The 27,825-nt window shown below is 54.3% G+C and overlaps 1 protein-coding gene across 7 annotated transcripts; it reads left to right on the forward strand.

The window, feature by feature from the left end:
* Positions 1–271: 271 nt before the first annotated feature.
* On the forward strand, positions 272–25,912 carry CBS (cystathionine beta-synthase). 7 transcript variants are annotated; one of them, XM_053565656.1, is made up of 19 exons: positions 272–441; positions 3,315–3,352; positions 4,899–5,106; positions 10,734–10,840; positions 12,413–12,547; positions 12,765–12,844; positions 12,945–13,079; positions 13,204–13,273; positions 14,603–14,694; positions 15,450–15,575; positions 15,994–16,078; positions 17,276–17,381; positions 18,641–18,718; positions 18,845–18,979; positions 19,214–19,322; positions 20,470–20,554; positions 21,108–21,143; positions 21,390–24,595; positions 24,865–25,911. In XM_053565656.1, the coding sequence occupies exons 3-18, from the start codon at positions 4,907–4,909 to the stop codon at positions 21,491–21,493; spliced, it is 1,683 nt and encodes a 560-aa protein (XP_053421631.1). In that variant the 5' UTR covers positions 272–441; positions 3,315–3,352; positions 4,899–4,906; the 3' UTR covers positions 21,494–24,595; positions 24,865–25,911. The 7 variants fall into 7 exon arrangements, with proteins under 7 accessions (XP_053421631.1, XP_053421633.1, XP_053421632.1 ...); XM_053565658.1 differs by lacking the exon at positions 21,108–21,143 and having other exon boundaries at positions 275–441; XM_053565661.1 differs by lacking the exons at positions 272–441; positions 3,315–3,352 and adding an exon at positions 5,794–8,562 and having other exon boundaries at positions 4,993–5,106; positions 24,865–25,912.
* The last annotated feature ends 1,913 nt before the right edge of the window (positions 25,913–27,825 follow it).

Below are 27,825 nucleotides of genomic sequence, written 5' to 3' on the forward strand. Positions count from 1 at the left end.
GGGGCTCGGGGGGAGTGAGGGTGGGGTGGGGGTGGGGCAGAGGTCAGGTATGGGAGGAGGGGCGGGGCAGGGGCGTCAGGGGCGGACGCGGGGATCTGGGGCTCGGGGGGGAGTGAGGGTGGGGTGGGGGTGGGGCAGAGGTCAGGTATGGGAGGAGGGGCGGGGCAGGGGCGTCAGGGGGCGTGGGGGTGGGGTGAGTGGGGGTGGGGCAGGGCTCGGGCACGGGGAGGAGGGGGCGTGGCCCGGGTTGAGGCGGGACATTGGCGGGCGCCGGCCCTCCGCCCCCGCCTCGCGGCCAATCGCCTTCCTCCCTCGCCCGACCGCCGGGTCCCTGGAGGCCGGCCAGCCCCGGGGTCGCGGTCCCCGCGTCGCCGCTCTCCCGCTCGTAGCTTGCCTCGCCGGACCAGTCCCGCCACCGCTTCTTGCGGCGTTTCTGTTGAGGTGAGCGCCCGCCGGGACAGCCCCACGTCCGGCCCCGGGTTGAGGGTCCCCACTGGGGTCCGCGGTCGGCCCCCTCCCCACAGGTCCCGGCGCTGGGCGCGGGGTTGCGTCATCTGCACCTGGACGCGCGGGCCGCGCTGGCCCCTCCGCCCGCGTCTCGGGCCTTTCGCCCCCCGGCGCCGGCGAGTCCGGGCCTCCCTGAGGCCGGGGGCTGAACGACCACGTGTCCCCGGCCCCCACCCCAACCCCGCGGCGGACCCCGCCGGCCTCGAGCCCCTGAACGTCGGGCTGCGACCGGGGGTGGAAATTTTGAGAGCGATGCTCCGTTTCGGTGCGGATCATTGATTTCTCGCTGCATTTGAGATGTAAAATGCAATGGCTGTTCCGCAAATTGCTCTTTCCCGCAGATCGTGTGGGGTTGGGGTAAATGTTGATGTGGTTGCGCGGGCGGCACGCAAGGCGGGTCCCCGACTCGGCGACGCAGGCCTTGGGGACCCTGCCCTGGCTGGTTTGGGGGGCCGGGAGGGGTCCTCAGAGCTGCCGCCCAGGTGAGGCGGAGGCTGAGCCTGAGAACGCTCGGGGGGAGGAGGGGCGGGGACGCAAAACTTTACGTTTCTCAACGATTTCCTGGTGTATTTGTCCCAGAGTTTGTGCCAAAGCGTCCTTCGGAAGGCCGCGTGGCCAGGAGGTTTCCCGATTCCGTGCAGGGCGCCGCCCTCTTACCTGGAAAGTTGCGCATTGGAGGGTTCGCTGCACTCCTCCTCTGGGCCGATTGCGCGCGTGCAGGGGGCGCCCTCCCGGCGTCGGACCCCGAGGCGTCTGCCGAGCCGCCGGGCGGCGCCAGGCCCGGGGTGGGACCTGGACCCGGCCGCCCCTTCCCTGGGCAGAGGTTGCTCCGAGGCGAGGTCAGGCGAGTCGCCCGAGGGGGCTTGGGCCGGGTCTCCGGGCCTGGGCGCCGCCTTTGGGGGCACCCGGCCTCGTGCAAGGTGGAGAATCACCTCGCCCGCGAGGCTGGCGCGTCTCATGCAGAATGCGCCTTTCCAAGCAGAGCTCTCGAAAAGGTTGGGGAAAGAAAAGCAAGGGACATCCCTAGTGGCTTCAGGAGGGACATGAAGCGGCGAAAACGGGTGCATTTTTCTGGGGAAGAGAAGGTCCAAAGCCTTAGGATTCTTTTTTTTTTTTTTTGATACAGTCTCACTATGTCGCCCTCTGTAGAGTACTGTTTGGTCGTAGTTCACAGCAACCTCCAACTCCCGGGCTTAAGCCATTCTCTTGCCTCAGCCTCCCAAGTACCACAGGAGCCGCCCACAACTCCGGCTGTTTTTTTTTTTTTTTTTTGCAGTTTTTGGCTGGGGCTGGGTTTGAACCTGGCACCTCCGGCATATGGGGCCTGTGCCCTACTCCTTTGAGCCACAGGCGCCGCCCCCAGCTCTTTTTTTGTTGCATTTGTCATTGTTGTTTAGCTGGCCAGGCTGTGTTGGAACTGCCAGCTTCCGTACATGTGGCTGGTGCCTTAACCACTGCATGCGGAGCCTGATTCCTAAAATAAATCCATAATCCCAAGACCCTGAAAACACCACTCCCTGGGAACGTTTGAGGCCAAACCAGCCCCAGCCTAGTCCGTATTCCACCCCACCACCCATCTCCCTGGCCCTGTGGGGCTGTGGGTATCTGTTAGGTGCTGGTCTGGGTCTGGCCACTCGTGTTAGGGGATGGGAACTGTAGATGGGGGGCTTCTTCCGTTCTTGCTGCTGCTGGTGAACGGTGAGGGGTGGGCTCCTGGGAGGGGGGCGTCCACAGCCTCCACTTCACTTACAACTCCCAGGAAGGAGTCTTTGCACCTTCAACCCATTGGAAACAAACTGCCCATGGAAGCAGGGGAGGTGGGGGCTGGGTGGGAGCTGGGCGCAGAGACTACCTGAGCCACAGTGTCTAGGGTGAGCTCCTCCACCCTTACAAACCCAGAGGGCTCCAGCAACTTATTTTTTTTTTGTTTGTTTGTTTTTCTGGCTCCTTATACTAATGAGGATAGCAACTTATTATTTTTTTTTTTTTTGTAGAGACAGAGTCTCACTTTATGGCCTTCAGTAGAGTGCCATGATGTCACAGGACTCACAGCAACCTCTAGCTCTTGGGCTTCAGCGATTCTCCTGCCTCAGCCTCCCAAGCAGCTGGGACTACAGGCGCCCGCCACAACGCCCGGCTATGTTTTGGTTGTAGTTCAGCCGGGGCTGGGTTTGAACCCACCACCTTGGGTATATGGGGCCGGCGCCCTACTAACTGAGCCACAGGCGCCACCCGCAACTTATTTTTTAATAGACTCTTTTTCTTAGAGCAGTTCTATTTATTTATTTGAGCAGAATCTTAATTTGTCTCCCTGGGTAGAGTGCCGTGATGTCATAGCTCACAGCAACCTCAAACTTTTAGGCTCAAGCGATCTTTTTGCCTCAGCCTCCCAAGTAGCTGGGACTACAGCTGTCTGCCACAACACCCGGCTATTTATAGGGGTATCTTGCTCAGGCTGGTCTAGAACTCCTGAGCTCAAACAGTCCACCTGCCTTGGCCTCCTAAAGTGCTGGGGTTACAGGCAGGAGCCATGGTGTTAGAGCAGTTTTTGATTTACAGGTAAATTGGGAAGTTAGTATAGAGAGTTTCCGTATACCTGCCCCCTCATGCACACACATGGTTTTCCCGGTTAAGATCTTAATGTGGTTCATTCGTTACAACTAATTAACCGATTACACTGTCCTGGAATCATCATTAATTTCATCGTTAACTGAAGTCTGTACTTGAGTCAGATTTGTGTGGTTTTCTCTGCTCTCCTTTTTCTGTTCCAGATTCCACATTATATTTTGTTGTCATGTCTCTTACAGAGTTTGAATTGTGGCAGATTATCAAAGTCATCAGTCCGGTGAGTGACGCTGTGGCACTTGGCTATGGACTTATCTTCCTGTAGAAGTGAAAATTGAAGAGGGGCTGGAGATGACGGGGGTGCTGTCTGTTCATTGTCCCCCAGAGCAGAGAGAGAGGGCTGCAGCCATATGGGATCTCTCCTTGGAGAACTCTTGTCCTCTTTTTCCTACCTTGCTTTTGTGTGTGTGTGTTATCTATTGTAAAGTGCTGGTGTGTTTTCAAGTTGTGGGTAAAATGTATATAACATAATAGTTATTGTCTTAACCATTTGTAACTGTAATTCAGTGGCATTAAATACATTTATGGTATTGTTCAACTGCCATCACTATCTGTATCTGAAACATTTCCATCATTCCAACAAAATCTCTGTACCTGGGCGGCGCCTGTGGCTCAAAGGAGTAGGGCACTGGCCCCATATGCCGGAGGTGGTGAGTTCAAACCCAGCCCCAGCCAAAAAACAAAACAAACCCAAAAAAACCCGTCTGTACCCGTGAATCAGTAACTCTCCCTTTCCCATCACCCCAGAACCCCTTGCAGCCTCCATTCTACCCTTTTTTTTTTTCTGAAGTGAACATAATCTCAAGATTTTATTGTCTTCATGATAAAACAAAAGATGATCAGAACTGTATCATTTGACCCTTTCCCTTATCTCCTCCCAGTTCGGAATGCTTGCATCTCTAAATAGCCAGCATTCTCTTAGATCTGCAGCTGGGCTTCACACCCTCCAGCCTCAGCACAATCTTCTTTGTAGTTTTAGCCTTTTTCCGGAAAATTGGCTTAGTCTGCCACCATAGCCGCTCTGCTTCCCGTCATAACACCGCTTTCCCTGGGCATAGAGAGAGTCCTTGCCCTTTTTATACTGTGTCACTTTGTGGGGCTGGTGCTTGCCATACTTCTTACAGAAAGTCCGGTGGGTTTTAGGAACGTTCACCATGTTTGTGTGAGTGCTATCGGCAACGAAAGAAAGAGAGGTCCATTCTACTTTTTGTATCTGTGAACTTGCCTGTTGTGCAAACCTATCAGCCAGACGTAGGACATTTGACTGTAGGTGCCGAATACAAACAGAATCACACGGCATTCGTCCTTCTGTGATTGGCAGATTTCACTGTGCATAATGTCTTCAAGCTTCATCCCTTTTGTAGCATGTGTTAGAATTCCATTACTTTTTATGGTTGAATAGTCTATTGTGTGTATAAACCACATTGAACACTTGGGTTGCTTCCACATTTTGGCTATCCTGAGCCAAAGGAATCATGAATTCATTGTGAATAATGCTGCTACGAATGTGGGTGTACAAATACTGTTTTCTTTTTTTTTTTTTTTTTGGATACATGCCTAGGAGTCAAATTCCTGGGTTGCATGGTAGCCGTATGTTTATCCTTCTGGGAAACGTTCAAGGTGTTGTGCACAGCATCTGGGCTGTGTCTCTGTGCCTGTGCTTGCCCGCTTATTTGAACAAGTGGAGTCCTGCACCCAGTGGAGGCAGGTGGGCAGGATTTGCGGGTCCAAAATCATCAGCCTGAATATCTCCCTGCCTTTGCCAGATCCCAGCATGCCTTCCGAGAAACCTCAGGCAGAAGAGGGGTACCCCTACCTCTCAGGGGCACACTCTGGGACAGGGAGCCTGGAGAAGGGGCCCTCCGGGGATGTGGAAGCCATGGAGCATCTGTGGCTCCGACCCGATGCCCCTAGCAGGTGCACCTGGCAGCTGGGCAGGTCCAGCGTGGACTCTCCGCATCACCACACCACCCAGTAAGTCCTTGTCTTTCTTACAGACTGGTTGATCTATTGCCTCAAGGATAGGGAAAGCCACATAGCCCATTTGTCACTGGGAAGCCACATACTCTGGAGGACCACTGAGCTGAAGGCCAAGGCCTCTTTCCACTGCAGCCCAGCAGTGAGGCCAGTGCCCTGTGCGACAGTCAGTGCTCAGTCATATTTGCTGAATGAATAAATGAATGTGCCAAGTCACATGCTTTGAATGACTGGTAGACCGGTGAGATTTCTAAGTCTGGGCCATCTGGCTGCACATGCAGGTTTGATGGAGGCGTGGGCATCTTTCCAGGGATTGGGAGTCATACCTGCTCTTTTGCACTTATCTCTAGGTCATAGCCATTTCTCCTGGCCATTACTTTTTTTTTTTTTTTTTTTGAGACAGAGCTTCAAGCTGTCTGTCGCCTTGGGTAGAGGGCCTTGGCATCACAGCTCACAGCAACCTCCAACTGGGCTCAAGCGATTCTCCTGCCTCCACCTCCCAAGTAGCTGGGACTATAGGCACCCGCCACAACACTCAGCTATTGTTTGGTTGCAGCCATCATTGTTGTTGGGTGGGCCTGAGCTGGATTCGAACCCACCAGCTCAGGTGTATGTGGCTGGAGTCTTAGCCACTTGAGCCACAGGCGCCAAGCCTATATATTTTTCTTTCTTTCTTTTTTTAAGAGTCTCACTCTGTCACTCTGGGTAGTGATGTCATAGCTCACAGCAGCCTCAAACTCCTGGGCTCAAGCGATTCTCTTGCATCAGCCTCCTGAGTAGCTGAGACTATAGGCACCTGCCATAACACCTGGCTAATTCTTAAAGATGGGGTCTCACTCTTGCTCTGGCTGGTCTCAAACTCCTAAGCTCAAGCAATCTACCTGCCTTGGTCTCCCAGAGTTCTAAGATTACAGGCCTGAGCCACCGCATCTGGCCATTGCATATTTTTTCTATAGTGGGCTCTTTTTATGGTTGGTCAGAGACTAGTGGATAAACTGTATGTTATATATCTATTTTTTGTTTGTTTGTTTTTGTTCTTGTTTTTCTGAGATAGGATCTCACTGTGTCTCCCAGGCCAGAGTGCAGTGATGCTATTATAGTTTGCTTCAGCCTCAAACTCCTGGGTTCTGGCAATCCTACCTTGGCCTCCCAAGTAGCTGGGACTACAGGTGTGGACTACAACGCCCAGCACGTTTTTTATTTTTATTCATTTATTTATTTTTTAGTGATGGAGTCTTGCCTAGGCTGGTCTCAAACTCTTGGGCTCAAGTGATCCTCTGGCCTCGGCTTCCCAAAGTGCTAGTATTATAGGTGTGAGCCTCTGTGGCCAGCTTAAACTATATTCCCTCCCTCCCTCTCTCTTTCTTTCGTTCCTTTCTCAAGCAGTCCGCCTGCTCTGGCCTCCCACAGTGCTAGGATTATAGGTGTGAGCCGTGGCACCCAGCCTAAACCATTTTTTTTTCAAAGCACTCTATTGGGTACTAGTTATTTGCATTATTTCACTGTAAATAACTGCAATAGAAAATATTACACATTCGTTCAGTCAAATCTTCACTGATTATCTATGATATTGCATGCCTTGTTCTGGGTGCAGAAGATACATCACAGAAAATAAAAAATATAAAAAAATTCTGCCCCATCATGAAACTTAAATTGAGCTCACTACATTTCTGGATTATCTTTGATTATTCCCTTAGTATAATCTCCTTGAATTGGAACTAATGGGTCAAAGATTATACTTTTCAGGCATCTGATTCTTGCACCGTGCTACTCACATTTATAGTATTGATTTAAAAACCAGAAGCAGGGTGGGGGGAGTGCATGCTCAGTGTGGCCAGTAGGAAGAAGTGAAAATGGACAAAGCCAGCAGCTCTGAACTAGACTCGCCTCCATGCTGGGAGCACAGGAGCTCAAGTAGGCCTTGGCAGGTGGCTGGGCCCTCACTGCCAAGGTAAAGCAGAGCTGCAGGTGAGATGCCATGTGAGGCTGGAGTGTGGGGCAGAGGTCAGATTCTTGAGGGCACCATAGCTCCTACTTGTGAGCAAGTGGCCGCCAGTCTGTCAAATGGCATTGCACCTTCACTCATTGGCTTAATAGCCTCATGAAACACCCTGAGGGCTGACATCTCATCCTGAAGTGCAGAGCCAGGGCTTGGCCCAGGTCGTGGACCCACTCAGCAAGGGGTCCTGCGGAGACTTTTCCCACCTCACTAGATCAAGGACCCTAGGAGGGAGACGGCTGGGGACTGCTGGTGGTAACAGTATTCAGGCAGTGAGGTGGCCAGGGAGGGCCAGAACAGAAGGTGCTGGAATAGGTATCCGGGGAGGGGTTTCTGGGATGGGCTTGAAAGAAGGATGAGGGGCAAGGCTGCAGGATGGGCAGGTAGGGCTTGTCCCTGGTAAGGGGTTTGGAATTATTCTTTTCTTCCTTCCTTTTTTTTTTTTTTTTTTTAAAGGAGCGCACTATGGGGACATTGTTCTCCCAGCGGCCTCCTGCAGATACAGTGAAAGTAGACGCACAAGCTCAGCGCCTATAGCTCAGCAGCTAGGGCACCAGCCACATACACCAGAGCTTGGCGGGTTCAAATCCAGCCTGGGCCTGCCAAACAACAATGACAACTGTAACCAAAAAATAGCCAGGCGTTGTGGAGGTCACCTGTAGTCCCAGCTACTTGGGAGGCTGAGGCAAGAGGATAGTTTAAGCCCAAGAGTTTGAGGTTGCTGTGAGCTGTGACGCATGGTACTCTACCCAGGATGACAGCTTGAGACTCTGTCTCAAAAAAAAAAAAAAGGACACACAGAATCCAGGGCCATTCTTGCAAATTTATCCTTTACCGTACTGTGTGGGGCCCCTGTCCTGATGCCTCTGCAGATTTCTCAGGTGACTCTGTGGCTACCAGGGCCCATTGCTGCTAGGTCAGCACATCTGAGTTCTCAGGGCCCCCGTCCACCTGAGTGCAGGGGTCTGCCCTGCCCCTCTTCAGCTTGAACTGAATTAATGAAAGAGCCCCTGGTGTCAGCACAGAGGGCTTGGACTCCTGCCAGGCCTCTTCATGGTATATAGGCAGAGCTCTTCGCCCTGGCCAGCCTCTCTTTACTTTGCTGAGCCTGGTTCCATCCCACCAAGGGCTATGCCCCCCAGTGTGGCCATGACTCCTGTGGCAGCTCCTCTCTGCCTCCTGGGGGCAAGGCGGGGCTGAATGAATTCCCGTTTTGCCCTGTCACTGTCTACTTGGGGCTTGGGGAGGCTTCTCCCTACCGCATAATTGACAGGACCCCAGGGAGCTGGGCCCCGCTGTGTTAGGACACCCCACCCCGGGCCCAGGCAGCCTGCTTGCAAGTATGTGCCTGTGCTGGGCAGCCCCCCACTTAAGGCTGGGGAGTGGCCCATCAGAATCTGAGGTTGGGAAGCTCTTGCAGTTCTGGAGATACAAGGAGGTCTGCCGATTCCCAGGTGAGGAGTTAAGGTTTGGTGAGTGTGGGCTTGGCAAGGAGGGAGGGGGGGTGGGGTTAGCTGTCCCTCAGCGGAAGGATGGCAGGAGAAGTGGGGCCACTTGGGAAGCTGCCTAGATCAGAGTTTGCACACACAGATGCTACAGAGCAGTGTCCTGGGCCTGGCTGACAACTGCCTCCACCACCTGTCACCACTTTGTGAGGGGAAAGAACTGTGCGGAGAGTGGCTAGCCACCAACCCCGGCCCCAAGTGAGGGAGTGGCTGGCAGCTAACCCTGGCCTCAGCTCTGTCTTCTTCGTCCGGAATGCAGCTCTTCGTACCCTGAGCAGGACAGACCCTGCAGTGCCCAGCATCAGTCAATGGTTGGTGGCCTGAGGTCTAAGGATTCTCTGCCCTAGGGGACAGCACTTCACTTTTTTGACCAGAAAAAAGAAAAGGAGGTACCACAGCAGTTACATGCAAAGAAATGGAAGGAGCTGAAATTCCTCAGTAAAGATATTCTTAAAAGATGGACCTGAATCTATTGTTTTGAAGTGGATATTTGCTTATTTTATTTATTTATTTATTTACTGTGTATGTAGACAGACTCTCAGTTTTGTCGCCCTCAGTAGAGTGCCGTGGCGTCACACAGCTCACAGCAACCTCCAACTCCTGGCTTAGGCTATTCTCTTGCCTCAGCCTTCTGAGTAGCTGGACTACCGGCGCCCGCCACAACGCCCGGCTATTTTTTTGTTGTTGCAGTTTGGCCGGGGCTGGGTTTGAACCTGCCACCCTCGGTATATGGGGCCAGCGCCCCACTCACTAAGCCACAGGTGCCACCTTATTTTATTTATTTTATTTTATTTTATTTTTTCTTTTTTTTTGAGACAGAGTCTTACCTAGACACCCTTGGTAGAGTACTGTGGGTATCATAGTTCACAACAGCCTCCAGCTCTTGGCCCAAGCGATTCTCTTGCCTCAGCACCTCAAGTAGCTGGGACTGCAGGTGTCTGCCACAATGCCTGACTGGTTTAAATGTCAGGGTCTCACTGCTGTCCATACTGGTCTTGAACTTGTAAGCTCAGGCAATCCACCCACCTCGGCCTCCCAGACTGCTAGGATTATAGGTGAGAGCCACCTTGTCTGGCCACTGTTTTTCCAAATTAAAAATTAATAAGCAATGCTGGGCGCAGTGGCTCATGCCTGTAATCCTAACACTCTGGGAGGCCGAGGCAGGTGGATTGCCCTGAGTTCACAGGTTCGAGACCAGCCTGAGCCAGAATAAGACCCTGTCTCTAAAAATAGCTGGGTGTTGTGGCTGGTGCCTGTTGTCCCAGCCACTTGGGAGGCTGAGACAAAAAGATCATTTGAGCCCAAGAGTTTGAGATTGTTGTGAGCTATGATGCTACAGCACTCTACTGATGGCAACAAAGTGAGATTCTGTCTCAAAAAGTAATAATAATAATTTGGAAAAACAATTTTTTTCAAAAGACAGGGTCTTGGGCGGTGCCTGTGGCTCAAGGAGTAGGGTGCCTGCCCCATATACCGGAGGCGGCGAGTTCAAACCCGGCCCTGGCCAAAAACTGGAAAAAAAAGAAGAAAAAAAAGAGAGAGAGACAGGGTCTTGCTTTGTCACCCAGGCTGGAGTGCAGTGACACGAACATAGCTCACTGTAGCCTTAGACTCCTGGGCTCAAGTGATCCTCCTGCCTCAGCCTCCCACGTAGCCGTGACTACAGATGAGCACCACAATGCCCAGCTAATTTTTTTACTTTTTGTTTTTTGTAGTGATGGGATCTCACTATATTGCCCAGGCTGGCCTCAAACTCCTCCTGGGCTCAAGTGATCCTCCTGCCTCAGCCTTCCAAAGTGCTGCAATCAGAGGTCTGAGCCACTGTATCTGACTTAACTGGGAATAATTTAACAGTCACCAGAAGTTGCAAAAATAACAAAGAGGCGCTGTGTGCTCTTTTCCCAGCTGCCCACTTATGTGACTATAGTATATTTTCATGGGACACTGATGTTGGCGTGATACTATAAACTACGAGCTTTATGCAGTTTTCATAGGTTTTTAGGTGCACGTATGTGTGTGATTTAGAGGGTGTGTGTACAGATTTGTATAAACACCCTTGATTCTTAATTTGTTTAAAATAGTGCATTTGGACTGAATACTTGTGGACTCTTCTGTTTTAGGACAAAATCTCCAAAAATCTTGCCAGATATTCTGAAAAAAATTGGAGACACCCCCATGGTCAGAATCAACAAGATTGGAAAGAACTATGGCCTGAAGTGTGAGCTGCGTGAGTGCCCGGCTTGTGAGAGGGACTTTCTCTGCTCTGCACTGGGCTCAGTAGTGGCTGGGGCTCGGGAGGTCCAGGATAGGCCCTGGATAAGACCGTATGGGTGTGGGTGGCTGGCTCATGAGTGGCCGCAGTCACATCGAGGTCAAAGGCAGAAACCATGGGAGTGGGGAGATCAGTGTGGTGGCTCCCTCAAGCTTTTACTGGAAGGAGTGGACAGGTCACAGATGGTCATAGCTGGACAGGATGAGTTGGTCACTGTTTTGCTACTGCTGGGGGACTGACAGTTTAGCTAGTCATTTAGGAGACAAAGAATGGGGATTGGTGGGGTCTTTGCTGGCCTTGTCCTAGGTCAGCATGGAGTTTCCGTGGTCCTGGAGCTATCTGGACAGGGTGGTTCTTTGCAGGAAGCTGTGCACAGACATGAGGGTGGAGGAAGTTCACAATCATTGCTCCTCTGAGAGCAGAGGACCCAGGTAGACTCGGTCATCCTCATGGGGAGATTGCAGGTGCCAAGGCCCTGGGGGAGTGGGGAGAAGCCTGGAACGGGGAAGGGGCAGAGAACCAGCCCCTTGGACATTTTTATTCTGAGATGCCTGTTTGACAAAGAAAAGATGCCACTGCGGTAAGGACATGGGGGTTGGAGGTGGAGGCTTGAAGTAGGGGGTGGGTGCACTGGGAACTCTTGGGGACCCTGGCCCTCCTCTGTGCCCACCTGTCTGACAGATAATAGAACACGTTGACTAGCACCCAGCAGGTATGAGCCTGTGCTGACCACGCTCCACACATGACTCTGAATTTGGCCTTTGGAGTAGGTTTCAATAAGCCCATTTTACAGACAAACCAAGGCTAAGATTGGTTACGTGGCTTGGCCAAGGCCAGCAGCTGGTCAGCTCTGATTCCTGCTTCTGAGCCAGCTTCCATGGGCTGCTAGAGGGAGCTGACTGGGTGGTGCACAGTGCAGGGCACAGGGGTCCCGGGATGCAGCTTTTCCTTCTCAGCCCCACCACACACGATACCTCTGTCTAGTCTTTGGGGTGAGTCTGTCTGATGGTCGCTTTCAGAATTTTGTGGGTGCCATAGGCTGGTCCTGGGTCCTTCAAATCAAATTAGTGTCCAGCTTTTTAAAAACTCAGCATTTTTCAGAGCTGGGGAGAAAGAAGACTGGCTTGGCTGGGTGTGGGCCAGGGGTTCCTTGCAGGAAGGGGGGATGATGTGAGGCCGTCCTGGAGGATTTGTGGGCCCCTATCAGAGGGCAGTGGCTTCAGAAGGTTGGACTGATCCGGCAGGGTGGCAGGGCAACAGCACGGCTGGGCTAGGAATGTGTGGGATTCAAATCTAAGCTTGTTGCTCCTGGAACTCTGAGGGGGAGAGAGAGAGGTGTTCCTGATCCACAGGCCGGCCAGGGCTCTTGGTGCCTTCTCTTGTATGGTCTGCAGGGTAGGTGGGTGGTACCCAGGAGCAGGTGGGGGACAGGGTGGACCTGCAGCACCAGGCCAGAGCACCATCAGCCAGAGTCAGCTGGGGTAGGGTCTTTTCCTCCCTGTGATGGTCCCCTCCGGCCCCCCACAGTGGCCAAGTGTGAATTCTTCAACGCGGGCGGGAGTGTGAAGGACCGCATCAGCCTGAGGATGGTGGAGGACGCCGAGCGGGAAGGGGTTCTGAAGCCTGGGGACACAATCATCGAGCCGACGTCTGGGAACACAGGTGGGCCAGGCTGAGCTGCAGCTGCCCATCTGGCCTCTCCTGTGCTCGGCTTTCTGCCCCTGAGCTCCCTCCTGACCCTCTTGCCAGAGGGCGGCAGCCAGCTATTTTGGGCATTTGGGTGGTTTTGGAGTCTCACAGGAAGGACCCTTCCCCTGGGCCTCCTGGTCTGGTGCCCTAGGCAGGACAGTGCGCCCTCTCCCTCTGTGTGTGCCCTCAGGGATTGGGCTGGCCCTGGCTGCAGCTGTGAAGGGCTATCGCTGCATCATTGTCATGCCCGAGAAGATGAGCATGGAGAAGGTGGGCAGGGCAGGCGGGGACGGCCGGGGAGGGATGCAGTGAGAAGGGCCAGCCGGTGGGACCCACCTGGCTGGAAGGTGAAGGCCATCCCTCCGTACAGGTGGATGTCCTGCGGGCCCTGGGGGCCGAGATTGTGAGGACACCCACCAACGCCAGGTTCGACTCCCCCGAGTCACACGTGGGAGTGGCGTGGCGGCTACGGAATGAAATCCCCAATTCTCACATACTGGACCAGGTGAGGCATCTGGGGGCTGAGGGCAGGTTTGCATTCAGAGATTTGTGCCTAAGTAGGGCTTTTCCTAGGGCTCTCTGTGAGGGATTGGGAGTGGTTACTGAGGCTGTGCTCTCCTCCCGTGCAGTACCGCAACGCCAGCAACCCCCTGGCCCACTACGACACCACCGCCGAGGAGATTCTGCAACAGTGTGACGGTGTGCACTTCTGTCTTGGTTGTGTTTGTCCCTGGTTACCTGGGACACTTCCCTTTCCTTGGTAAACTCCTATTCACCCTTTAAAACCCAGCTCAAAAGTCTACTTTCTGTGAAATGCCTTCCAGAGCATTTCCCTAGAGCAGTTCCTCTCCTTTCTGCTCTTAGCCTTTGTCCGTGCCTTACCTATGACGCCAAACACACCAGAGCAGCAGTTTACCCGGCAGTCTCCCGGCTGGGCTCCCAGCCAGCTGTGTGTTGCTGGATGGCAGCAGCTCTGATCAAGCCCCAACTTGGGCGTTGAATTTATTCTCAGAGCCAGGGGTGGTGCCGTCTGCCATTGGCTCCCTCCTTATGCAGGCATGAGGTTCCTTGGCACCTTTTCCACATGTACAGTGCCAGGGCCCATGGGCTATGGAGGTGATGTTTTCCCAAAAGATCCCTTTAGGGAGAAATTGCTGGGAGGCTGGCACTGTGGCTTCCTGTGGGAACCTGCTGTTGGCATTGGCCCAGGTGCAGCTTGATCTGTGAGCAGGCACCAGGGGGGGAAGTCCAGGCATTTTATGTGTGAGAACTGCTCAACTGGCAGAAACAGCCCTGTCTTCACTGGGTGTGCCATGCCTCGGCCTGTCCCCCAGATGCCCAGGATGGCCACACAGCAGGCTGAGCGCCCAGAGGCTTTCTGAGCCAAGGCCTGAGGGATTTATTTCCTTTTAAAATTCAGTTTACTTATTCACATCACCCCAAAACCCAACAGCCTAGGAGAGTATATAATTGAGAGTCTGGCCCACTTCTGCCTGGGCCCCACCCCCACGGGTATCCAGCCAAGTGGGTATTTCAAAGGGCCTAGTGTCCCAGGGCAAACAAAGACCTGGACACACCACACGGGCTCCCTGATTCTGAGTTCTGTTTGCAGATAAAGCACGATAATGAGAGGCTGCACGAATTAGAGAATTTTTGTTTTGTTTTGTTTTGAGACAGAGCCTCAAGCTGTCACCCTGGGTAGAGTGCCGTGGCCTCACACAGCTCACAACAACCTCCAACTCCTGGGCTTAAGCGATTCTCTTGCCTCAGCCTCCCAAGTAGTTGGGACTACAGGCGCCCGCCACAATGCCCGGCTATTTTTTGGTTGGAGTTGTTGTTGTCTGGCAGGCCCAGACTGAATTCAAACCTGCCAGCTCTGGTGTATGTGGCTGGTGCCAAACTGAGGATAATTTTTTCTTTTGAGCTTTTTCATCACCTGCCTTGCTTTGGGTTGAGTGTATTCTCACTGATAATTACTGAGCATGGTGGGCTGGCCAGATTGTGACCTGAGAATGTCTTGTCCACCAGGGAATCTGGACATGTTGGTGGCTTCAGCAGGCACGGGTGGCACCATCACAGGCATTGCCAGGAAGCTGAAGGAGAAGTGTCCCAGCTGCACAGTGAGTGGCACAGGTGGGCGGGGGCATCGCTGGCAGCCTCTGAGGCCTCAGCACATGGAGCAGCCTCTGCTTTAGACAGGAGCTCTCAGTGAAACCATCGCCACCTTCTGTGGCGCATGTCTGCACTGCCAAGGAGGTGTCTGGGGTGACAGTGCTGCAATAGGGCAGCCCAGCAGCTTGGGACTGGCAAGAGCTGGCCTGGGTGTTCTCTCCCTGCCCAGTGTCCGGGAGAGGTGTCCTGTGCTGGGCAGGGCTGAGGTTCCATCTGGGTGGCCTCTGTCACCAACCAGCAGCTCTGAGCTCTCTGGGGTTTGCAAGCGTCGGGGTAGCCTAGATTGGGGGTGAAGAGCAGGTCTGAGGAGGGTCTTCCAGCAACACCAGCTGGCTAGGCTGAGAATGACTACTCTGTGACCGTCCTGCCTGCCTCCGAAAAAGAGGTCCAAAGACTCCAGCTGCCCCCACACTGGGGTCTGTCTGGGCTTTCTTAGGGCCCAGATCAGAGGAGCCTTCTAGGGAGTCACATCCTCCTGACACCTGCTTTCACTTTTGAGTGTCCTACACTGCCCGTTTAGCTCAGATTAGGTGTCACACTCAAATACTTGGGGCCTGGGTTCCTGCTCTGAGGCCCAGGACAGAACTGCTTCCCACCAGCAGGTCTTAACAGGCACCTGGTTGCAGCTGTATCGGCCGCTCCAGTAATGGAGTGTCCAGGGGCAACTTTGCTGGACTCTAGCCCTCAGCTGCCTGGTTTGCAGATTATTGGTGTGGACCCTGAAGGATCCATCCTCGCGGAGCCGGAGGAGCTAAACCAGACAGAGGTGACGGCCTATGAGGTGGAAGGCATTGGCTACGACTTCATCCCCACAGTGCTGGACAGGACGGTAAGTTGGGGCCAGGGCTCCCCCTGCACAGTGGCACCACTGCAGCCTCTTAGCTAGTTTCCCCACTGACTGGGAACAGAAGGGGTGGCCCTGCCAAGAGCAGTGAGTGGTGATCTGGAAGGCAGAGACAAGGCAGAATGCAGCACAAGGCCCACGTTCCTGCCCTGACATTTCTAGGCAAAGGCTTGTAGATGGCTCCGTGGAGGGAGGGACTGCTAGGCAGCCCAGGTGGCGAGCAGAGAAAACTCTTGTTATGGGCTGGAATGGGTGGCCTTGGTCTCAGAGTGAGTGGAGATAAAAGGAATCTTGCAGATTCCAGTCCTTGGGCCACACCTGGGGTCCCAGCCACCTGGACGGGGGTTGGCTGTGCCCAGGCTGCGGTGTGCTCGAGGCTGATGGGCCGTCTCTGGGGATGCAGGTAGTGGATAAGTGGTACAAGAGCAGCGATGAGGAGTCCTTCACCTTCGCCCGCATGCTGATCTCACAGGAAGGGCTGCTCTGCGGTGAGTGTGCCTGCCCGGGTCACCTGCAGGCAGGCGAGCTGGAGGGCCAGGTGCAGCAGCTGTGAGCAACCTCCCAGATTGTGTTTCTAGGACGTGGCCACAGACACTGTCTAATCAAGACTAGCATGTCCTGCAGTGGAGGTCCCTTCCCAACAGGGTCCAAGGCCAGGACTGGGTGTCCCAAACACTCTGGGAAGGCTGGAGAGGTTTTGTCCCTCTGTCCTCCAGAGCCCAGGAGAGCTGGGATGGTGCTCTCTTGTCATCTCTGTCCTCTGTGGAGCCTGTCCCGGACCCACCCACCATCCTTCCCAGCTCCATCCCTGTCTGGCTGCCTGGCCAAGGAGTGCCACTGATCAGGCACACAGGGAGCAAAGGGGACAGCAGCTTGCCTGGACCTTGGGGGACTCAGAGAGCACACAGCAGGCATCTGCAACTTACTTGGGAATATAACATATATGGTCATTTAAATGTGGCTCCCTGCAGGTTGTGTCACTTTAGGGTGGGGACCCAGGAAATGAGAGGAAACCAGTTCTCAGTGTGGCCTGGTCCCCTGACAGCTGAGCCCTGAACTTCAGACTGGAAGCAAACCCCTCCTGACAGAAAACATTTTCCAAACTGACATTGTTGGAAGAGGCGTTGGTTCCCATCATTGTGGACTGTCTGTCTTCTCAGTCTCTGTAGTAAAGCCTGTGCCCTCCAGGCTGGAAGGCAGGTTCCTGGTGACCATCTCAGGGAGGAGGCTCTATGCCCTGGGGGGTGCACTCCCGAGGCGAGTGGTGCTCCTGGCTTGTGGACCGGCTGTGGGCAGTGAGCGCAGGCCTGCTGTCGACAGAGCCCTTGTTTCTCTGGGCTCTTCACGTGTCCTCGTGAGGGTTCAGTGGTGGATCTCTGAGCGTGTGTGAAAGCTCGGGGGTGCGTGATGGGGAAATTCATACTCAGTGAGAAGTGGGGTCCTCGCAGTCCTCAGCCCAGTTCCCTCCCAGAGGCAGCTGCTCTGACAGTTGCCTAGGGACCTCGCAAAGCTTGTCTGAGTGTACATGCGTGCACATAAGTGCTCACTGCTGATGCTGCCCCGCGGAGCCTTCCGGAGCCTGGCGAGTTACCCAGCATACGTGCCTCGTGCATACACACGTGCACACGTGCGTGCCTCTACGCACACTTGCACTGGTGGGTCTGACTGATGGGCCCTCTCGGCAGGTGGCAGTGCTGGCAGTGCGATGGCGGTAGCCGTGAAGGCTGCCCGGAAGCTGCAGGAGGGTCAGCGCTGCGTGGTCATCCTGCCCGACTCGGTGCGGAACTACATGTAAGAGCCACCCCTCCTCTGGGGTCCCTGCCCCTCGCCTTCTGGCACCCACAGTGACCCCAGTACCTCCCCTGAGAGTGGCGGCAGTCTGTGAGGTTAACACAGAGCTCTCACGGCAGGCAGCTCTCCTGGAGTATGCTCTGTCACTCCTCTGAGGTCGCTGGGCTTCACAGACCAGCCCGTCTATATCCCTGATGTCCACACGGGACAGGCCTTGTGCTGCCTCCAACCACTCCCTTGCTCTGTGCCTCTCCCACACTCAGCTTGGCCCCATGGGGAGAGCCCCACTGGGGTTAGGTGGTCTGAGGCCATGGGCTTGACACAGTGTGATTCAGGTGGCCCCTTAGGACTTGCTGTGACAATGGCCACCAATTCCCTGACCCAATGTCAGGCCTACAGATACAGACCCAACTCCTCCCTGGGCAGCTCAGATCCTGTGCCGCTGAATTCTTCCCTGCTAGACTGACACCTGCTGGCTTCACTGCCTGGCCACTGGCACCCAGCCTCGAGCAGTGCTGGGCCTTGTCCCCCCACCCCTTGCCTGCAGGATTTCCTCCAAGGCCCTGGAGCTGCGGGCTGCATACCTCTGCCCTTGGGGCCAGGCACAGCTGGGGGAACCCCAGTGGGTCCCCACCCACAGGGAGATTTGTGTGAAGTTGCCCTGAGCAGGGCTCCTCCCCACCCTAGCAGTGCACCAGAACACCCATCTCCCAACACACTTGGCTGGCCTGCTATGCGTACACACGTGTGTGCTCTGTGTCAGCATGAGGGCCAGAAATTGTATAGGGGGATGTGTTTGTGGGTGCACGTGAGACATGTGGGTGCTAGTGCACCTGTTGGCCTTGGGGCAGGGGAAGGTCACCTCTGCTACCCACTCCACCTGGCAGTCGCTGGCCTGCCTTTTTACGGAAGGTCTCTGCAGCGCTTTGACTCTGAGTGGAACAGACTTCTCTGCCAGAGCAACTGCAGGGGGAGCAGGAAGAGGCCACATGGGCCCCAGGTGGGGACTTGCACAGAGGCTCCTCGAACCTTCTGTTCTGAGCTCACTCCACTTCAGGCACATGCATCCTGCTGACCAGGTGCCCCCTGACCCGCCCTGGGAGGCCCCAGGCTCCCCAGGAACCTCCAGCCAGCCATTTGGGGTTTCTGCTGACCAGTGAGGGGTGGTCAGGCCAGTCCCTGGGTGTAGTGTGTGCCCCAGCAAGGGCCAGAGGCTGAGGAGGGATCCACGGGGCTCAGTGACTCCCCGGCCCCCACAGGTCCAAGTTCCTGAGTGACAAGTGGATGTTACAGAAGGGCTTCCTGAAGGAGGCAGATCTGACTGTGAAGAGGCCGTGGTAAGGGCATCTCGGGCAGGAGTGCATGTTCTGGCACCAGGCACCTATGCTCTGTCCCACGCCCAGCTGGTGATAGGCAGGAAGGAGGTGGTCTCCTGACCTCCCCACCTTGCCCTCTGCCCTCAGGTGGTGGCACCTCCGGGTTCAGGAGCTGAGCCTGTCGGCACCACTGACGGTGCTGCCGACAGTCACCTGTGAACAGACCATTGCGATTCTCCGAGAGAAGGGTTTCGACCAGGCGCCTGTGGTAGACGAATCGGGGTCAGTTCCAGCAGCCACCACCCAGGCCAGACTGTCCCCTGGGCTCTGCCAGGAGCTAGCGCCTGTACCTCACACTCCTCCATGTCAGTATTGCTGGGTGGGGTAGCCGTGGGCCCTCAGCAGAGAGACTGCCTGGGTCCCTTTGCATGCAGAGTCCAGAGCCACTGGCCCACCCCAGGAAGTCCTGTCCCCAGGCAGGGCTGGCACACTGACCCCTCCTGCATGCTTTCCCAGGGTGATTCTGGGCATGGTGACACTTGGGAACATGCTGTCATCCCTGCTGGCTGGGAAGGTGCAGCCCTCAGACCAGGTCCACAAAGTTATCTACAAGCAATTCAAGCAGGTATGTTCCGTGCCAGCCACCCACCCAGCCCTTGAGGCAGGACACTTCCTGTGTGAGGTTCCAGGTCCCACTCAGAGTCAGCATGAGGCAGCTGGCGGCACCTTGCAAAGCTGTGAATTTGCTCCGCCTTTGTCGGTGGAGAAGTCTGGGGACGGGGCTCTCACTAGCTTGGAGGGCGACGCCTGGAGGTCACTTGTGGCCCAGAGACCCTCACCCCAGCCACAGCGGCACCTACCAGGGTGCATGGTTCTTGGCACTCTGCCCTTGTGCTTTTCTGCATGTGTCTCCATTAAAGAAAATCAATTGAGCTTAATTATCTAACAAGAACAACAATGTTCTGAGAGACGTCCCCAAGGGGCCGCTTATGCTGGTCAGGCTCCATGGTTGGTCTGGGACCCCACCCCACCCTGCTACCCCAAGGTTGGCCACAGGCAGCACCTGAGTGTCCACAGAAACCCCCCAGTGCTCAGGGAAGGGGGTGTTGGGTGTTTCATGCTGGAAGGGTTGAGGGGTTCAGCCCAAATCCAGGCAAGGATTTGACTTTGCCCCTCTCATGCATGCCCAGAACACCCCAGGACCGGCTTCTGTTTCCATTCCCAAGCTGGCAGGGTTTGAAAGAGCCAAGGACACCTCCAGTGCTGCCCTTGCCCTGGGACCTGGCTGGGCTCCTGGTGGTGGGGAGGGGGTGAAGATTATGAAGGGACAGGCCCCCTCCTGGGGCGCCTTGGGGTATGAGCTCACCACACCTGGGGTCATCACAGTGTCAACCAGAGAAATAGGTTCCCAGCCATAACCACCCTCCCCCAAACCTGCTTCCTCTCCATCCCCTACCCTGGCAGCCACTGAGCTCTGTCTTTGAGGGAGGGTCAGAGAGTTGGAGACCGCAACCCTTGACCCCCTCAGACTGGTTCGTGTGGTGTACACACTTATGGCCCTCCGAATCCCTCCTAGTTTGAGAGCTCATCAAAGTGTCTTTTTACTACCCTGTCACAGTAAAACCTGTGGGGTTCTGCCCTCAGGTCCCTCTGTGCAGGGCCAGAGGGGTTGCACTGCCCTGCGTTCCTTTCCTGGGCCAGTGGGCAGAGGACTCTGGGGCCACAGTGCTCAGCCTCTGGCCCAGGGAGCAGTGACCAGGCTTCTCTTCCAGATCTGCCTGACAGACCCGCTGGGCAAGCTTTCACACATCCTGGAGATGGACCACTTCGCCCTGGTGGTCCATGAGCAGATTCAGTGTGAGTGGGGCCCTGCTCCATGCCTGGGGTTCTGGTGGGGCCGGACAAGCTCGCCTTCTGCTTTGAGGGGCTTTGGGTAGCAGGTGGTGCTTAGCTGCAGTTACCCCAGCCTCCCCCACAGCCCCAGCTGATGGCCATGCTCAGCCTGTGGGTCCAGAGTGCATAAGCCTGGGTGTCCAGGACCCCAGCCTCCCAGGGGGCAACCCCATGAAAACCTAGAACAGGTGGAAACCTCAACCCCGTGACATCCCGCATCCCTCCAAGGGGCTGCCGCCTCCTGAACAATCTTACAGGTGGTGCCTTGGTAGGCCCACTCCTGGGCACAGAACTATCCAGGCATCCTGACCACATCTCCCCTGGCCTGGAGAGGGCTCTCATGTTCTGGGTCAGGGATTGCAGGCACTGGCCTGGGGTCCATAGGGAGAGCTGAGAGGGGCCCTGTTGACCAGAGTCTGGACAGTGTGCACATGGTGGGTGTGCGCTCAGCTGGGCTGCCCCTCTAGGGCCTGGGGCAGCCTGAGCCTAACCCCCTCTCCCGTCCTTGGCTCTGCAGTGGGACCAGGCCTGGTCAGGAGTGGGGGGCCTGCAGGTATGTACGCCCTGTCCACCCTAGCCCTCGGAGGCAGCCCTTGGGCACCATGTTGCCTGCGGCCTGGTCTGCCAGCTGGCCGCAGCCCTGCCCCGGCAGTGCGGTGGAGGGGGTGGCCCGGGTTACTGGGCTTCCTTAGGTGTCGCCCTGGGCTCCCTGGCAGCTCCAGCAAGGGGCTGGGCAGCAGCTCAGGCTCAGAACCTGAGCCATACCTGTACACCTGAGGCCCTGTTTTCTCCTTGGCAGACCACAGCGACAGCAAGTCCAGCCCGCGGCACACGGTGTTCGGGGTTGTCACTGCCATTGACTTGCTGAACTTCGTGGCCACCCGGGAACGGCACCAGCAGTGAACGTGGATGGCTGGGTGCTCTGCCTCCCTTCACTCTCCCTACTTGGAGCATTAGCTTTTGCTTTTGTAAATAATCAGCAAATGTGCGATTAACTACCCGAGGCTGGGCACTGCTTACCCCAGACAGGCATGGAGGAGTGGGACACCCAGGCTCAGCCAGCACCTATCTGCTTGGCCCCACTGACACTCTCTGCCCTGAGTGAATGTTTCTGGTGTCTTAGATTAAATGGATCCGTCTCTACTGTGACCTCCTCTTAAGATGTTTCATGAGGCTCAGCGCCTGTAGCTCAGCAGGTGAGGTGCCAGCCACATACACCAGAGCTGGTGGGTTTGAACCCGGCCCGGGTCTGCTAAACAACAATGACAACTACAACAAAGAATAGCCGGGCGTTGTGGCGGGCGCCTATAGTCCCAGCTACTGGGGAGGCTGAAGCAAGAGAATCACTTAAGCCCAAGTGTTTGAGGTTGCTGTGAGCTGTGACACCACGGCACTCTACCGAGGTTGACATAGTGAGACTCTGTGTCAAAAATAGATATACATAAATTTAAAAAAAGATATGTTTAAAAAAAAAATGTGTTTCATCAATGAGATGTGGGAAGAGGAGTTGCCCAGCTGGAGCAGGAAGGAGTAAAAGGAAAAGGAAGTGTCTTTACCAGAGAGGAGTCCAGAATGGGGAGCCCAGGTCAGTTAGTTCAGCGTCCACTCCTAGGGGCAGGGTGGTCCACTCAGGGCTAAGATGGATGGAGCAGCTTATGTGTTTTTAAATTGAGGTGGGATTCACATAACCGAAATGTCATACAGATCAATAATTTTAAATTAATAATTTTGAAGTGAATAGTTCAGTGCATTTAGTACATTTCGAGATCTGCAAAGCCCCCACCTCCGTCAAGTCTCAAAACCCCCCCACCCCACAGCCTGTGAAGCAGCCACTTCCCACCCCCTCCCTCCGTCCCCGGCATCCTGTGATCTGCTTTCTGGCTCAAGTTACCTTCCTGGACTTTTCATATAGATGGAATTGCACTGTCTGTAGGCTTGTGTGTCTAGCTTATTTCACTTTGTGTGACGTTTTTAAGGTCCATCTGTTATAGCATGAACTTTGTTCCTTTTCATGGCTGATTAATATTCCATTGTTGGAGAAACCACATTTTGTTTATCCATTGATGGACATTTGGGTTGTCTCAATCTTTAGCTGCTGCTCGCCATGAACATTCACGGACAAGTCTGAACACGTTTCATTTTTCTCGGGTGCGTCCGCAGGCAGGCCATTGCAGGTGATGCTGTGACTCTGTGGTGATCCTCATCCTTCCTAACACTTGTAACTTTGACAGAGAACAGCCTTTCTACATGAAGCTGGTAAAACCCAGTTTATGGAAAAGGGACTGGAAATAACTTAGTTTTGATAATCCCAGTAGTCAATAATTAGGATTTGTGACTCATGACCTGACCCATGAAACGGGTCAGTGGCCTGAAACAGGACCTTCTGGTGACCCGTGTAATCACAAGACTCCTGGACAGGTCAGCAGTCCACTTTTCAGTCAATGCAGACACTCAGCGATTTTTTTTTTTTTTTTTGAGACAGTCTCAAGCTGGGTAGACTGCCATAGCATCATAGCTCACAGCAACCTTCAACTCCTGGGCTCAAGAGATTCTGTTGTCTCAGTTTTTCTACTTTTAGTAGAGGTGGGGTATTGCTTTTTGCTCAAGCTTGTCTTGAACCCGTGAGCTCAACCTGTCCACCTGCTGCGGCCTCCTAGAGTGCTAGGATTACAGGCGTGAGCCACTGCGCCCAGCCACATTCAACTATTTTTAACAGGACTATTTTGTAGCCTGGCCCCTTGGGACCATGGAGAGAACCCATGACAGTGACGCTGCTGTCACCAGGGAGCTTAAGAGCCACCTCTGTCCCCACCCCTGGGTCTGCACAGAGAGCTCAGTGCCCCCAATGGACAGGCTGCAGCCCTGACTGGCAGCTGGCACACAGGCAGAGCTGGAGCCTGCAGCCCTGAGGTGCCCTCCTCACTCATCATGTGCCAGGGCCGCCTCCTCTGGGGTGGACCTCCAATCCCAGTTCCTTCATTACCTTTTGGGTTGGGCTAGCCCTGAGCGGTCAGCCTGGGTTTCAGCAGCTGCCAGCATCCCGTCCCTCAGCCATCTCCTGCCCATCCCCCACGACATCCTACCTTGCCCACACCTGCCACATCCCACCTGCTTCCTCCTCTTCCCGTCCTTCAGACAGAGCCTGTCGCTGCCTCCTGGTGTCTTTCCCCTCAGCAAAGGTATCTTTTGGAAGCATTTGGTCGCTTGGCCATTAATTCTTTGTCCCTGAGACTGAGGCCCTTACCAGGTGTGTTGCCAGCCGGGAGGCACCTGTGGTGGTCATGCACAGCCGCCTCAGTGCTCCCTGGCCGCCTCCTGCTGGCGGTGTCAGGAAGGGTCCCTGTGAAAGCCAGCATCGCCCCAGTGGAGGGCGTCAGGGCTGCGCCAAGCCAATGGAAGGTGTGCTGTGTGGCCCTTGGGTTAACTTTCCTACATGATTTAGCTGAGGATGATAATTTTTTAAGTATTTTTTTGAGGGTGGCACCTGTGGCTGAAGGAGTAGGGCGCCCATCCCATATGCTGGAGGTGGCGGGTTCAAACCTAGCCCCAGCCAAAAACCAAAAAAAAAAAGTATTTTTTTGAGACAGTCTCACTCTGTTGCCCTGGTTTGAGTGCAGGAGTATCACCATCGTTCACTGTAACCTCAAACTCCTGGGCCCAAGTGAACCTCCTGTCTCAACCTCCCAAGTAGCTGGGACTACAGGTGCCCACCACCATGCAGGGCTAATTTTTTTTTGAGACAGAGTCTCACTATGTCGCCCTTGGTAGTGGTGTCACAGCTCACAGCAACCTCCAACTCCTGGGCTTAAGCGATTCTCTTGCCTCAGCCTCTCAAGTAGCTGGGACTACAGGCGCCCACCACAACGCCCAGCTACTTTTTGGTTGCAATTGTCATTGTTTAGTTGGCCCAGGGTGGGTTAGAACCCGCCACCCTGGTGTATATGGCTGGCGCCCTACTCATTGAGCTATGGGCGCCAAGCTGAGCTAATTTTTTTTTTTTTTTTTGTAGAGACAGAGTCTCACTTTATGGCCCTCTGTAGAGTGCCGTGGCCTCACACAGCTCACAGCAACCTCCAACTCCTGGGCTTAAGCGATTCTCCTGCCTCAGCCTCCCAAGCAGCTGGGACTACAGGCGCCCGCCACAACGCCCGGCTATTTTTTGGTTGCAGTTTGGCCGGGGCTGGGTTTGAACCCACCACCCTCGGTATATGGGGTCGGCGCCCTACCGACTGAGCCACAGGCGCCGCCCTGAGCTAATTTTTTTATTTTAGTAGAGACAGGGTCTTGCTTGGGCTGGTCTTGAATTCCTGAGCTCAAGGGATCCTCCCACCTCAGCCTCCCAGAGTGCCTAGATTACAGGAGTGAGAGCCACCACACCTGGCCTAAAAATGTATTTTTAATAAAACTGTGGTAAGCCAAATAATGTCTCCCCACTCCTGCAAAGGTATCAGGTCCTGATCCCTGAGACCTGTGAATGTGACCTTTGTAAAAAGTCCTGGGCAGATGTGATCAAGTTAAGGATCTTGAAGCAGGAGGTCCGCTAGATTATCCAGGAAAGCCCCAAATGCGGTCACGTTCTGTCTTCAGTTTTCCCAGCGACAGCTGCAGAATTGCCCCCGTATTAGTTTGCTGAGGCTGCTGTAAAAAGTACCCAGATTGGGTGGCTGTAACAGCAGGAATTTATTCTCTAACAGTTTTAGAGGCCAGAAGCACAAAACCAAGGTGTGATGGTTCTATCAACCTTAAATGATGAGATTCAGAATATATAATGAAGTATATAGTTTATTCCAGCACAAAGCTTGAGGATGGCCATCCAGGGAATACAGATGCCAAAAGAATGGATCAGCATTCCAGAGTGGGGGAGTTAAGGTTTCACCTGTATCAACAGAGACATAGAAATTTAACAGGGGTGTAGCATTTCTGAGGCTGGTACATGTCACAGCTGCATTCTGAGGAGGACCAGTTTAACTTCCCATAAGGAGGGGTAATGGTCTTCAGGGGCCTTCTCTCTGGGACCTTTCAGATCCCTAATCATCTACGGAGAACTGAGGAAGAGATTTGACTTGTAAGCAGAGATGCAGAAGCTGCAGCTGCATTGGTGTGACTTCTGCCACAAAGCCACACTCCTCTCAAGGTTTGAAATAATTAAAAGTCCCAACACCTTTATTCAGTTTCACAGTTACTGAATCTGTCCTAAGACTCTCCCAACTTCTGGTGGTCTGCTGGCGATGTTTGTTGTTCCTGGACTTGTAGAAGCATCACCTGACATCTGCTTTCAGTGCCACCTGGTGCCCTCCCTGCACATTCATCCCCATGTCCAAATGACCCTTTGATGAGGATACCAGTTCCTGGGTTAGGACCCACCCTAATGACCTCACTTAGCATTGATCACTTCTGTAAAGATTCCCTCTCCACATTAGCTCATGTCCTGAGGTCCGGGTGTTAGGACTTCAGCAGAAGAGTTGCAGGGATGCAGTTTAGCTCATAGCAGCCCCACCCAGACATGCCTCCCAGTGGTGGGACTTCTTATGTCTGCAGGAAGCTGCAGCCCTGGACCTGGTCTGATCTGGGTTCTTAGGCAAGTTGCCTCCATTTCCATGTCCACCAAATGGAGATAAGGTCTGCTTCATATGTACTTAGAATCAAAACAGGTCAGGGCCCCACCCAGCAGCCTGTCTGGGTAATTGGTAACACTGCCGGCCCGGTCCCTGTGTCTCAGCCCCTCCAGCAAGGCTCACTTCACGGACCACACCTGCCCAGGCACACATGCTTCCCAGGCCCTGCACACTGTCGGGGCTTAAGCCCATCGTTACACAACCAGACTAAATTCAACCTCTGCAGGGAGTGATGCCAAAGCTTGTTATCTGAGAGTTTTTGGCAGTTCAGTACGTTTACCCCTCTTGCCCATTAGTAAGAAACAGGAACCCACCAACTCAGAATGTCTCAAGCCTAGTTCTCTAGGAAGTGTGCTTTGGAATGTGATAATTAGAGCAATAATTTCCATTTGTGTAGAGCTGTCAGCCATAAACACTTTTCCTCTGGACAAAAGGACTCCTGTGAGATAAATAGCTGTACAGCTGTATAGTGTTGTTGGCCAAGTGTGGGCTGAAACGAAGTTAGGTTTCTTTTCGCAAAACTTCTCAGAGCCTTCAGTGTGCTAATGAGCATCGAGAGCCCGTATCAGTTACAATTTGGTTCTGCTGCAAGTGACAGGGTGGCTTTGTTCATTAGTTAGTTTTTCTCATTGAGTCTCAGTCCAGAAGCCAGCAGGCCAAGGCTGATATGGCAGCTCCATCAGTAGCACAAACCTGAAACCTTTCCACCTTGCTAATCCTCCATCCTTAGCACATGACTTCTACCTTGAGGTCCAAGGCCTCCTCCCTTGGTGGACACGGGTGTTTTGTGCAGATCCCACTGGCCAATTGGGCTGCCAGCCTACAAAGTGCCTTTGGGTGAGTCTGAGAAAAGGAGCCTTCTCTAAATGCAGTCCTGAAGACACAGCTTAGCAAGCAACAGGGCCTTTGTGCTAATTAGAAAAATAGTGAATGAGCTTGATACTGCCTTTTCTCCAGATGGGTGCAGGATGCTGCCCTGCGCAGGGGACATGCCTGGTTGAAGAGAGCTCAGACTGGGTTTCAACCTTCACATCCCCACCCTCCTTCACACCCTTGCTCTGGGCACAACCTACTGTCATTAGCACAGGTGGCTGCCCCCGTCCACTGGCCTTAGCTCAGGGAAGCGGCTGCACTTGGCTGCAAGGGAAGCTGGGCAGTGTAGCCTGGAGCTTTTATTCAAGAGGCCAGAGGCCCAGCTAAAAAGGGAATGGGGGCTCTGGTCCTAAGAAAAAAGCAAACAATAAAGATTGGGTGCCAGTTTGGTCTCTGCCACCTGCCCACAAGGGGACAGCACCCACCCACCTTAAAATGCCGTGTCCCACAGGGAGAGTCCACAGAGGTCTTTGGCTCCACCAGGCATCAGCCAAGTGGCAGGTGGGCCCCTTGCTCGCTCTGCTGGAGAGGTGGCACCAGTCACATGAGGCTGTCCCCACCAGGCAAGGGCTGCTCCTGGGCTGTGATCAACTCCTCTCATGATTTATTCCTGAGATGTAACCTCCCAGCTGATCACCCTCCCCCATTGTCCCTTGCAGCTGAGGCCTAGGTACCTGATGAGCAAGGTTGGTGGATGAGATGTGCCATCTAGACCAGATGCAGCAGGGGGAGCAGGGGCCCTGAGAA

Source organism: Nycticebus coucang, chromosome 16, assembly GCF_027406575.1.
Source record: "Nycticebus coucang isolate mNycCou1 chromosome 16, mNycCou1.pri, whole genome shotgun sequence".
In the NCBI taxonomy this organism is placed as follows: domain Eukaryota; kingdom Metazoa; phylum Chordata; class Mammalia; order Primates; family Lorisidae; genus Nycticebus; species Nycticebus coucang.